The sequence below is a fragment of the Vanessa tameamea genome, chromosome 4 (genome assembly GCF_037043105.1).
Source record: "Vanessa tameamea isolate UH-Manoa-2023 chromosome 4, ilVanTame1 primary haplotype, whole genome shotgun sequence".
Taxonomy (NCBI): Eukaryota; Metazoa; Arthropoda; class Insecta; order Lepidoptera; family Nymphalidae; genus Vanessa; species Vanessa tameamea.
The window spans coordinates 3,391,812-3,405,751 of record NC_087312.1 but is presented as its reverse complement, the minus strand read 5'-3'; the positions used below and the strand labels follow the sequence as shown (position 1 = coordinate 3,405,751).

At 29.6% G+C, this 13,940-nt stretch overlaps 1 protein-coding gene across 1 annotated transcript in view; it reads left to right on the top strand.

Annotated features, from left to right (window-relative positions):
- Nucleotides 1-1,743: 1,743 nt before the first annotated feature.
- LOC113394408 (homeobox protein aristaless-like) overlaps nucleotides 1,744-13,940 on the top strand; it is an 85,869-nt gene continuing 73,672 nt past the window's right edge. Inside the window, exon 1 of the mRNA XM_026631713.2 lies at nucleotides 1,744-2,278. Within this exon, the coding sequence (XP_026487498.1) occupies nucleotides 2,068-2,278 (211 nt within the window). The 5' untranslated portion in view covers nucleotides 1,744-2,067. The remainder of the gene's footprint in view (nucleotides 2,279-13,940) is intronic.

The window sequence follows — 13,940 nt, the reverse complement described above, 5'->3', positions numbered from 1 at the left end:
TATTCTTAGTGTCACAATTACTTAAAGAAGAATACAGCATGCACAAAAAGAAAACAATCAACATCTTAACCTAATTTGAAAACTATTTAAATAAATGTTAATTAAAAAGAAATAAAAGTAAAAAAAAAACTTTGTAATAAAAATATAAGGATGTATCAACTTGACATCATTTTTGCTGCCCAGTACGATCTTTTTCATGGACGCAATGGACGTAACATTTAGATCGACACTGTTTTGATATTCATCATAAGCATATTTGTGAAAGTAGGCTATGTAGTTTAAGATTTGTGCGATGCTTTGCTTTATTAAACAAGTGTAAATTATTTGACCTAGGTAATCTGGTGGGAACATTAAAAGTAAGCTTTTGTAATAGGTCAGAATGAATAATAGACCCAGTAACGATTCTACCTAGAAATATTAAGTGAAACAGACTTCTACTTTTCGACAATGGAGAGAGTTTGAAAAATTCAATACGTTCATCGTAAGATTTTAGTACTTTAAGCTTGCAACTAAAAGTTAATCATCGGTTAAGATGTACGCCTTCTAACCACTAGGCCATTTTAGCTCAGACAAATAGACATATTACACTAAATGAAATATATTATTTAGTAACTAATTAAACTTTCACTTTGAACTAATAGAACATAATTCAAAATATACTTCATACAATAACGAAGATTCAATGAATAGAAATATCAATCTCAGTAGTTTAGTACTCGTTATTTTTCAATCAAGTGTCCAACTACCAATGTATCATTAAACCTTTATATTCTGCATAAAAATCAATGAATACTAACTCCATCGATTTTTAAAATCTAACTATAAACAAAATAGCTAACTTCTTGTATTACTTGTCCACAATAGATTTAGTTTTATGTAGGAAAGCTTAAATACATGATCTTCTTCGAAACAAAATCAAATATATCTTACCTATAAAAAATCTATGTTAATATATGTACTTCTAAAACAATTACACAAGAAAATATATAAAATTCATTTGACACACATAACAGTGTTACACAAAGTGAGAAGATAGACATAGATAAAAGAAAAAAGAAGAGTTCGTTTACTATTTTTTTTATGCTCCGTTATTTTAGAAGACTCTAACGCGATAGCTTTTTAGAGCAAACTTTTTGATTCGAAAGTGTTGTCATATACAAAAAAGTTTTTATATCGTCGTAGTAGACATACCTAAATATTTAAAGGAGATTTAAATGTAATATGTCATAAAAATTTTGGTTTTACCACCCCTGTTTATATTCAGAGTCAACCCTATATTGCCAAGGGCTGGAGGCTATCTTAATTTATGAGTTTAAATTGTGATAAACGTATTGACAACAATTATTAGCGGACTATGAACGTTTAAATCAGAAGTAAGTCTAGATATCTCATCATCCACTTCACGCCTCTACTTTGTAACTGAATTTATTTACACAACAAATCAATGTTAAAGTATATTTTAACCTATTTTTAATACATCTGCCAATGAATAATTTAACATAATAATATTATTTGAAATTGTGGTCGATGTGTATGAAAAGAAAATTTTAAAATGTGTCTGATAAAATATTAAACGAAAATCATTAACCACAATTACTCCTCATTAATACAAATCAACAGTAAAAAGCATATAAAGTAATTGACGAAATCGCGTAAGCTTTAAATGTCAATATAGTGGGCGGAGACTCCGCCTCGGAGGGCGTAGGGAGTGACGCAGAACGCACAGACAGAGGAGGAAAGAGGACCAGTCGCGCTCACTACCGCGGACTTAGCGCGCGTTGCGCTTGCTACATAAAACCTCTGGCTGAATACGTGCCTTACATAGTCTTATTTTACAACCTCATTAAAAAAACTGTGATAAAAATCATCTGTAGCTAAAAATTAATTAGTGCAATATTACTTTTTTTTAAAAAAAATCATAACTGTTTTTTTTCGTAAAGGACGTGTAATTTCATATTGTAAAACAAAATGGGATCACAAAATATATTCAGACTGTTAAGTGCGTGATAATGACAAGCGTGATTAAAAAAGTTAAATTTCAAATTTCGAAAACGAATTATTTCAAAGATGGACCTAACGACGCGTCGATGTGAGGATGGGTCGGGGGATACACTAGTGAACGGGACAGAACAGTGCCGGGATCTAAATGGAACGCAGAGTAGTGACGTCACGGGGGTGATGGAAGTGTCAAGAAAGACAAATTCGTTCAGTATAAGAAACCTGGTCGGCGGTGAAGACTGCGATCGGCCTGCCGACGGGAATGCTAACTCAAACGAAGGTGAGTTTAATATGGAAGAGTCATTCCTTTTTTTATTTTTTTTTTAACTATTATATTAAGTGATAATGATTACTCTTTATCAATACAATGATTTTGACTTAGATTCTTTTTTATTTAACCCATCATTCTTAAGTTTTAAGATTAAATGTATGATTAGTATTTAATTGTTGAGCCATAAATAAGTATTTACGCATAGACTTTAAAAATGATATAGATACAATGACTTTTATCGGTGATTGATATTAATTAAAAAAATGGCTAATTCAGTTTTTGTTTTTTTTTTAATTTAGTTTTTATTCCTAAAAATTAAATTCAAAACGCACCATTTCGAAATTCTAAGGAAAAGTGATGTTGATAATTTTCCTATCAATACGATTTTAAGTATGTGAAGTTATGTCATGACTTTAAATTATAATAATGTTATCATAATATAATATTTTGTAGAGATAACAATTTTTACTTTTATTTAGTGAGATAAGGTACTAAAAAAATAAAAAAAGTATATTTAAAATAGTTACTGAGGTATCAGTTTATTGTGTTTATTGATTATTCAAATCAAATCATAGATAAACAATATCTATTTATTATTGCATTTTCCCGCCATTTTCCATGATTTGACAGATTATTAATATTAACAACGTAAAAATAATTAAAACAAACGAATCAACTTTATTATCTTGGTGTTGCGTGACAGCTACGCTTGACACACGCCAAACTTCATACTACTTAGTGGCCAATGGTTGGCCTCTATTTTTTTCGCCGCGTTCTCAGCTCGGACAGTCTATGTAGACATATAAATAGGTATTAATTTATGTTAATAAATTATGTATTAACAAAAAAATATTGGAATGCTGAAATAGACTAAGAATTAAGAAACTATGCTTCCAACGTGCCTTAGACGAGAATAGATTCGCAACTATCGTCATTATCGCGTCTGGTGTTATCACCATATCTGCCCGTCGTCTCATTAAATGTACCATGTAACGCTTATCTTAACATAACGTAGCTATCGGTACAAGATACATTAATTGAAACGATAAGTTCACATGAATAACATTATTACGAAAATAGGTACTTCTGAAAACATCATCATGACATGAAACAATTCTGTGCTTTTTTTTTTCATTTATTGATAATTATGTCGTGTGTGCAAATATGGCAATGACGTCATAAAACTTGGCATGACTTAGCATTAAATGTATGTACGTAGATATGTTCTATTGAATGCTACACATGACGTCTCGACTGCATGTCAATTTTTAAAATCCCAAATGCCAGTAAAATTTTCATGACCAATATATGTGTTTATTAGAATTCATCTTCTGCTCGGTGATGAAGAAGAAGAAATCGACACAATTAAACACCACCATGAAACAGATTCGAAATATGCGCCTCTTTAAACCCTATTCCCTAAACCTTTAAACGAATTAAAAAAAAAAACTTATAATCGGTCTTTCATAGTTATTTGTAGTTTCAGTGGTAAAACATCAGATTATAGGTTAACAGAAAGGTAGACCAACGAATGAAACGATGTGGCATAGTATGGTATTATATAAACGAACTCAAATTCATTTTAAACATTCGACTAACTTACTCGCGAATATAACATACTTCTTTACCAATAAACTAATAGTATTTCAGCGTCACATAATCATCTGTGTCCTTGCAATTAATTAATAATTTAATGACACAATAAAAACGAATGCTGATTATTAACCTAATAACCTGCCTTATAAGTACTTATTACACGTTAAGGTCAAAAAGTCGAAACCTATATAGCTGTAATTTATACATTTAAGATACAGCAATGTATTTCGAAGATTTTTACATTACATAATATATATAATGACTACCTAGTTGGTTTGGCTAGCTATAAGGTCATAAACCCTGAGGTCTAGTGCTTAAAATTTCGGGCTATTAAAAACCTGTTGGATATTATTTCGAAAAATTCTCAATAGCAGCACGGAGATCTAGAAATAGGCAATTTAACGCAAACACGTCAAGGGTTAGCCCTTCGGTTGAACTCTTTTTAATCGTGTCAGATCAGGTTTCCCATAAGATTATGTGAGCGAATGAATAGAGGGTGCATCTGATTTTGCCATAATACTATGCTATTGTGATATAATATGCCCAATATGCGCGCCGTTGGCCTCTCTCTGGAAATCGGTCAGGAGAATATCAGAGTGAGAGGAGAACATACCTGTAGCTGTTCTAATTGAAGCTACTGCATTGCAGCAATGCGGTGATTGGTTGATTACTATCATAATACGAACATGTTTGTAGCAATTACTTAATGGTTTTAGGAGAGGAGAGGTGATTTCTCCCGCTGTGGAATATTTACAAATTTGATTTAAGTAGTCTCATAAAAACACTTTTAGATCGTCATGTTGCAGCATTGAATTGAATGTAAATCTACCACCGGTTTATTTTTTTGCAGCATACTTAAACTATGTATTGAAAGATTATTCAAACTATCCGAGAATGAGCCTCTGAGTTAGATTATTTGAGACGCTTGGACGCATTATATACATATATCAGTCTCTAATTATTAAAGTACTTATTAATCGTTGCAATAAATGTCAAACGCAAAACACGTCCCTTAAAAATATTATTTGTCTGGCAATAATGATGACGTCATTAATAAAATCTTGTATTCATTATTGTAAATAATAAAGTTTAATTTACTATTTCGGAAAACGCTCGCGTTGTCTTTAACGACGATGTAATTTCAACGCGTCCGCGAGCATGAAGAATTAGGGAAACAGGATTGGTGAATAGTAGGTAATAGTACTAAAAACACTTATGGGTTATTTGATACTATCAAAACTTGGCTTAAATGTATGTTACATCCGACATCAATACGTATTTACGTACTTTACTCCTCAAAATGTAATAAATTCCTTGAGCAATACCAAAACGCCTGCACATCAAAGTGTTGCCCAACCATTGTCGACTAATATAACAATATAGATAGGGACAATACTATTTAAAACCTTTGTTTAACTATGTGTATGTGGCCAAAATTGCAACATATTTTTAGGTTAATCCCCTAATATTTGAGTTTGAATTTTGCACATGATTTTTGGTACTCGAGACAATTTTTTATGAGAAATTTTGTTAAATTCAGTAATTGATCAAATCGAATATTGATTTTTTTAATCATTAGCTGTCTAAGCGTCTCAACGGCAATAGAATTAATACTCACAAATGCTAATAGTGCTAATATACTTAATGCATTTTGGTTCAATTGTGAAGTAATTTTAAAAATAATTCCTTCTTATGTATATAACACACTTGAAGTAAGTCCTAATTATATATATCGCTGCGTTATAAGGGACGACGTTCATTTGACTGATTTTCACGCGATTCTAACAATTCATAACGATAAATGGGATAATATGGTCTTATTGATACTATATAAGATAAGATAAAATCAACGACTATTAATGTGATAACCACAAGTAGGTAATTAATTATATAAAATGTATTATCCTTTGTGTCTGTGTGTTCGAAAAGTATCTAAAAATTATTAATTTTTACTATCGACTATTTATATTCGCTAAGTTGTGTGGGTCAAATCTTGCAGGTGAATTTTACGCCAGTTTCATTTCCACTTTGCTAATGATAAAACAATTTAATCAACAATGTACTCTGTTCAAATTGGTAGCCAAATAAAATTATTATTATAAGATATATTATTTTTTTATCACGTCTACTTTCGTATACATATTATGAACGCTGGCAGAGATTATAGAGACTTGTTATTATTATTATTCTTGACTTATTTTACTTCATACGGTACACAAAAATTGTTTCTATGCGGAGTACTTAAAAAAAATAACGAACCCTAAAAATATTTAATGACTACGTCTTCATGATTCAGAATAACATTGTTGTTAATTTTTATGGTGTATCGTCTCCATAAAATACATAATTACTCCATAGACGTACACAATGTTGATAGTACTAAAATAATTTGCTTTATTGCACACGCGGCACTCATTACGTATCTATAAAATTGTTGTATTACTTTAAAATTACATTGAATTATAATCGTTGCTAGTAACGATTGTAACGTAATTATTGACTCGAATTATCTGTAAGGTAGAGTTTTTAATTAAAAATTGATATTATCGAGCAATTTCAATATGTATTGATAACTAGTATTAATAGTTTTTATTTTTTGTGATGTCATCGTGGACTTATAAATAATTCCTTTATCTAATTTTAGATTCATGTAATGAAAAAAAAAATGTATTTCGTCTTACTATCATAGACTTCAAAACGATGAAAACGTATATTATAGCCATTAACTTAAAACATTTTGAAACCATAAATATTAGCGTAAGATAGACCAAATAATATAACCCTAAAAATCTATAAGTTTTAATACTTTTGCTAAGGTTTAAAATTATTTATTAATTAAAAGATTGTCAATTGTTTTATACGATTGGTTATTACTAAATAGTATAATTTAATTGTTTGACTTATACAGGATTCGTCTACTTTGTTGCTTGTCTCGTGTGTGTACAGGCAGCGTACTCATACATACAGACAGCGACAATATACATATTCTATAAATGTAAATTAACAAAGGAAGACAAGACTGAAGTCCAATTAAAATTTATACCTTTCAGCAAACATGATAACACATAAAGAAATAATTTAAATCGAAATTGAAAAGATACGTAACACACCACAGGTAAGTGTGTGTGAAAATTCGATAATTTAAAGGAAAATAAAATTATATGTCCCAATAAAGTGTTTTATCGAAAATTAATAATTATGAAGTAGTTAGACGCATTTTAGACTGATTGGATAGGTACCATCCCCCATCACTGATAAATTAACGCCAAACAACAGTTCATTGCATTGTTGTGTTCGGATTTGAAGGTTGCGTGAATGATTAATTCTTCTGGGGGTTTACAGACGGTGTAAGAAATTAATTAACTTTTCTTACTGTGCTCCAGAGTCTTCTACGACTCGCCCAACCGCGTGGGGACGCTGTAGAGGCCTATGGCACTATGGCCAACAGCTATTATAAAAAAAAAAATACTTTGATACTGTCTTTGGTTGCCAAAGCCAGTTACTATCAGGGATATCCCATTTTCGTATCTCCAATCCTATTTTATACTATTCTTTATGTACCCTACTATAATTATTTAATTTAAGTTGAAATTTATTATAAAAAAATAGACAGGTCGTAAGGTTTGGAAATACGCCTTAAATTGATTAACCTTAATTAATAGCTGTTAAATATTATCTAAATCTATTTATTTTATAAATATCAATACATTAATCACAATCAAGCTGATATGTTCTTTGATTGCCAAATAAGATTGTATCTGGTTATAACTAGTTTAATGTGGATTATTGCGGATCGAACAAGATCAGCAAACGATTCTGTACGAAGCAAATTAGAAATTCAGTGGATTACTTCTTTTGAACTAAAATTATATTTATATGCAATATTAATCCTTGAATCGTTTCGGATAAGTTTCGATATCCTTTTCGAATACGTCCATGTTTTATTTCATTTATGATAAAGTGTTACTCTCATCAAGTCATTGGTCATTATTATAGTTTTTAGTATGAATAATAAAAATGAAACGTTTAAAGGAAATCATCCAAGTTTATCATATAAATATTTAATACAGCAGTGCTTTACAATAAGAACTCACTTCGTATCTCACTCGTGAATTCGATTTACGGTGGTACTACTTTGATGCGTGATCCCTTTAATTTTCAGATTCTTATAGAATATTTTGCGGTGACTTTCGAGTTTGTTCTTTCAGAATAGCTTTATATTGAGGTGTATCCCGAAGCTAGAATAATATCTTATATAGCATATAATAGCAAGGAACATAAACATCTCAGTTCCGAAGGTTGGTGGTGCATTGTTGTGGCGATGGTAATGGATGTTTCATATTTCTTACAGCGCCAATGTCTATGTGTAGTGGTGACTTAACATCAGGTGATCCATTTGCCAGCCCCCCAATCTTATACTAATGATTAAAAAAAATATGTAACATGTAATGTTACAATTTAAGTGCAAAGTGTAATTGAAAAGTTATATGGAAATTTTTTATGTGAAATTTTCTGAAGAAAAAAGACTTTTACGCCATTTACTAATTTAGGTGTGTCTTTTTTGTTAATAATTATACGTCATTATTTAAAATTTATTATTCGGAACGAGTGTTATTCCTATCATCATATTGAAAAAGGCGGTTTTATTGAGAAGTAAAAACAAATTAAATTTATCAATCAAGGTTGCATCACGTCATCTCATTCAGTCCAATATCAGTCCTTATAAATACTTATATAATATACTTCATAGTATTTCTAGAATAGTCGTTTAACACAAGCTGCATCTTATTACTTGTACCAGCCCCTAGCCCCTTGGTGCCAGCCTCGTGACGTCACTCGTTAACCGGCCGCTTCCTGAGCTAAATTGAACTGCTAATCGATTACAGGGCAAATTCAATACTTGCCAGTTAAGACAGGTGGAAGTAACCCTAAACAATTGTACAGAGTGATTGGGGTTAATGAACTTTTGTTTCAAAAATTCTGGTTATTGAAGCAACTTAGACACATATTGATGCTACCCTTCCTATTTGCAACGGTCAAATACGCCAGTACAACTTACTTTTAATATTGCATAGCTGATTTAAATAAACAAAGACAATAAAAATACAATAACCTTTAAACTAGCCGCATATAATATCTATTATTTTTCGAATTCTCTTGAGTCTTAGTGGGACGGTATATAGTCTATAATTATTTTTAATAAATGGGCTACCTAACGCAATTAATTATGTATTTTTTCTAGCAGAAGCGCAAGATTCTAAGGAGTTACTAAAAGTCAGATACATAACGCAACATTTTTTTTAAAAAGGGTCACTTAAATTTTAGTTGTTACTTAAATAGAACTGTCTGACGTGACTTTGAACATTATTTCTACATAAGCGCATTGCACCAGCGAATTTAATTAAAACTAGTCTCATTGATACAACGATGAAAAGTAATTTTCTTTAAATGAGCATTATTAACAGTCGATTTTATCGCTTTAAATTATTGAGCCAAAGTACAAGAGAAAAATATTGAACTCGACGTATAGTTCGTGAAGTCTAAACATAAATAAGTTCTTATTTTAATTGCTTAACACATTCTGAATGTTTAATCGCCATTGAAGGAATCCATCTTCTTAAACATTAAATCGCGACTACACAATCGCCATTTAAATTCAGCCAAATTAAGAAAAAGACGTACGTACGACGACAAAAAAAAACCATATATGTATATATTTTTTTCGGTAGGCAACTATACAAAAATTAACATCATTAAAAAAAAAAGTTATTTTAACGTTAATTGTATGCTGTGTTACGTTTTTATCATTTAATCACTTTGCTTAAAATGAGTTGTTAGCAACTTCGTTTGCAAGTTTTGTTAGAGATAATTAAAAATTTACTTAATTTATATATCTTATCGGCTCATTTGGTTTTAAATTAAAACTACTGTATGTGTGTTAGGTTAATGAAAAATGACGGAAATTGATTAGAGGGGGAAATACGGGTGTCTGAAATTATGACCTGTTTATTAAACCAAGGTAAATTGGCCTCTATAACTAAACCCATAGCTTCTAACTTTGCCAATTAAATGATTTAAATAATATTAATAAAAAATATTGTACCTCGAATCATGTATCGTAGTACAGTTGGGATTTTTATTTTTTTATGCAGGATAAATAATATTTTAATTGTATTTAATTAGAAAACTATGTATTTTAATTGTCGGAAAAGAGTAATTAGTACTTAGTAAGTTTTGTTGCCGGCCCTCCACGGTCTCGAATCTACATTCTACGTATCATTTAATTTGATATGTTATAATGGTGAATCAAAATCGTACGTAAATAAAATAAATATATTTTGTTTCTTGCTTATTTATTTTATTAAACTTTGAGTACCAATCCGAGGGCTATTTACTCAAATCGAGTCTAATATTCTGAAAGATTAAACAATGATAATGTGAATTTTATGTTGAACAATAGTAGCGAATATAATATTTGCTAGATATTATCAGCTCGGTCAAAATAGACGTAGCTTAGTAACGGTGACTCTTAGGAGAGAAGACTTTAAAATAATTGCATGATCTACAATTTTGTCTGATCTATTTTTATGATAAAACTTACCATTAGGCTGAAAAGGGACAAAACCAAATTTGTGAAATTTGACCTTGAAAGATTTTTAAATTTAACCTAACCTAACCTATTTTTTGGACTTGACTGGACTATAATTATTATTAAGAATAATTAATGGATGACTATAATATTGCATAAAAAAACTATTCCAAGCCTCCAAATGATGTATATATTCGTTATAAATTTTTAATATACCGCAGGCTTGTAACATAGAAAGTTTATTTATAAACAAAATAATAGTTACGCAGTCGGTAGATCGCTTATTATATTTATTAGAAAATTTTAAAGGCATAAAAATTACAGGCTTTAATAAAAGAATAAAGTTCATGAAATTAAAAAAACAAAATAGACAACCTATAAATACTAACGATTCTATTCGGAATATTTAATCGTAATAACAGAGGAAATTATGCTAACGATATTGCAACTAGCATTGTATAACAAGTAATATGTAATTAATACACCGTTTATTGCGTACGTATGGGAATAATTCGCACTTGCACGGCAGGTGCATCCTGCGGCGAAATTTGTTTTCCAACCAACTTATCGACATTTCTACGTTACATCACTAGACCTTATCGATATAATCTACATGTATAACTTACTGAACGATTTATGGTGAACTTTCATTTCATGTTTTATCAACTATATATTATCTAGACTTAAAATTAAAACGAAATCATGTAACGCGTGATACGTCAAATAATTTTACTATATAGACGTAGATCTAAGGTTTTGTTAGTACTACACAAACAGGTAGTTAACTTATACTAAATTAAAATATTCTGTATTTTTAATTAAACCATGAGTAGTATAATTCTAGGAATTATGAGAGAACCTATGGTCCGTTGTATTGTTTTTTAATAGCAAAACAATATCTATCAGGCAAAGGTATAAACATAAACTTATCCCTTTACCTAAGTTTAAAAAAAAATGTTAATTAAAAACATAGCTTGTAGACAAAATGTTTTTTAATGAATTAATTAAATTTTTAGTTTATTATAATAATATCTTGAACGCCTAAAAATATAATGAAAACTAATTGATTGAAAATATCTTGCATTCGTCTTTCGGATCGTTTCGACGACCAAATACACCAACTACGTGTCTCGCCTTCCAAGTATAGGTATGAAATACCTACTTATGTAAATACTTAATGAATATGTACCATAATATATTTTATACAAATAATTACCAACTTAATTAAAGACGATACGCTTGAAATCAATTATGTTTTTTTTTTTAAATTGAAATCGAGTTTCTGTAATTATAAGTAGATACGCGGTACTTATAATTATTTGTAGTTATTTTAAATGTATTTTTGGTATTGTGTCTGCTTTTGGTATTATCTATATTACAATATAACACTATAATTTTCTTAATTATTTACATATGATCACTAATCCTTTCGTATAATATTTTATATGCATTCAGACAAATATCCCAGAGAAAATTTAAATTGTTACCAGTTGTAAAATAAAAAACGGATAGTTTTATGTGACAAAGGTTATTATAAAACTAGAGACTTTCTATTTCATAAATATTGAATCAAACTATTTCTTCGAAGCAACTTAAAATATATTATTGTGAACCAAAAATGTGTTGTTTGCAAACTAGTAGTGGATCTTGCAATGTGTGTTTTTTTTTTTGTAAGTTAACCTTCTGTTGATTGAGATTTAAGCTCAAAAACTACTAAAGTAAAAAAAATTAAAGAAAACCTCATTCATTTACTCATTTCAATATAAATCATTTGTAATTGTTATTCCAAAACAAATGAAAAAAGTCACCACAAGAAACACATAAACAACACAGACAAATAAACAAACCAATACGCTACTTAGATATATATTTCAAACATATACAAACAAATATACTGAAATAGTTGCCGCCTGCAGTTTCACCCGCGGGTGCAGATTTTAGCAGTACAAATAACCTATATACAATTCCAGACGATAATCAATCTCAGTGCGAAGTTACATTCAGATCCGTTCAGTCGATCTGGCGTAATTCTGTAACAAACGTCCATCCATTAAAACTTTCGTATTTATAATAATCTAAGTAAAATTAAAAGTACATTAAACTGTACATGACATATATTTATGACTTGTTTGTCTAGAGAACTCTAAATAGACCGATCGCTTTTTGTCATCCCATAAATACTGATATTATACCATTTATCGTAGAAAAAAACAGAAAAAAATAGCATCGCCGAGCAGAGTATGGAATAATTGAAACATTTCGTAAAAATTTGTCACTTGTAACCTTAACAAACAATTCGCTGTTCATTTATTTAATATTCAACGGATGTTCGAAGTCCTTTCATTAACTCGCCGACGCATTCTAGGTTTTTAAAGTTTTTTTTTTTTAAATTATACGTGGAATTATTATCAAACGATATTCAGCCTATAAATATTCATAATTACTGCAAATATATTTAAATGTAAAACCTTAAATGGTCGTTAAATGGTATATTCGTATGAAAATAGTTGAGAAAATATTATTAAATTAAAAAATATATGGGAATTTTTTCGCTACTAATTTATTTGATGACACATTCTGTCTTAAAAAGGTGTCATTTAAATTTATGAAGTTTATTTTAAGTTACAATGAAATAGCTGCTGTTGACTGTAGTCTACAGAGTAAATGATATAAGCAATCTTTGCCTTATGCCTTAAAATAAATTATTGTCTACAGAATCTTATTTTTATTTATACCATAAATTAAGTTAATAAAAGCTTAATTAAATAAGGGTCTAACATGATACATTAATTTATAAAAATACGTACAAAACTGCAGTTTTCAGTAGGGTAGATTAATATTGTAATAAAAATTAATATTTTTATTTGTGCCGAGACGGCACAGATTATGTCGCCAATGTAACGTGCGATGGAGAAGACGTTTTTTAATTTACACTTAATCTAACATAAATTGACAGCTGTCAAATCTGACATTAACGTAAATATGCTACTTTAGACTTGTATAAGTCAAATTAAATTTCGACTGTATCAACTTCCATCATGCGTGACATATAAAACAGCCATAAATCACAAGATATACCTAAACAATATATTAAGAATCAAAAGGTACACTACCTGAGTCACGATTAGAATTAAAAAAATATAATTAAAAATTAAAAAAAAAAGCGAACTAATTTAATAGTAATATAATACAATCATGTATTATGCAGATGTTTTCAAAGCGTGGGCAATAAATAAGAATCGCATGCGTTTCGAGCGTTACTTCTTTAATACTATAGTATTATTTTTAGCACTTACATTCGCAAACACGCGACTTCTCATACTTTATGTTGGTTTTAACAAAGTATGAAACATAATGTATTGTGTTTAATTTCATTTGTGCACGGTCGTAAGGGTGCGATGTTGTTTCGTATGAATATTTAATTTAAGTAGTAATAGAACCGCATGTTAATATTTTCATAATAGATATTTTCACACACGCGAGATT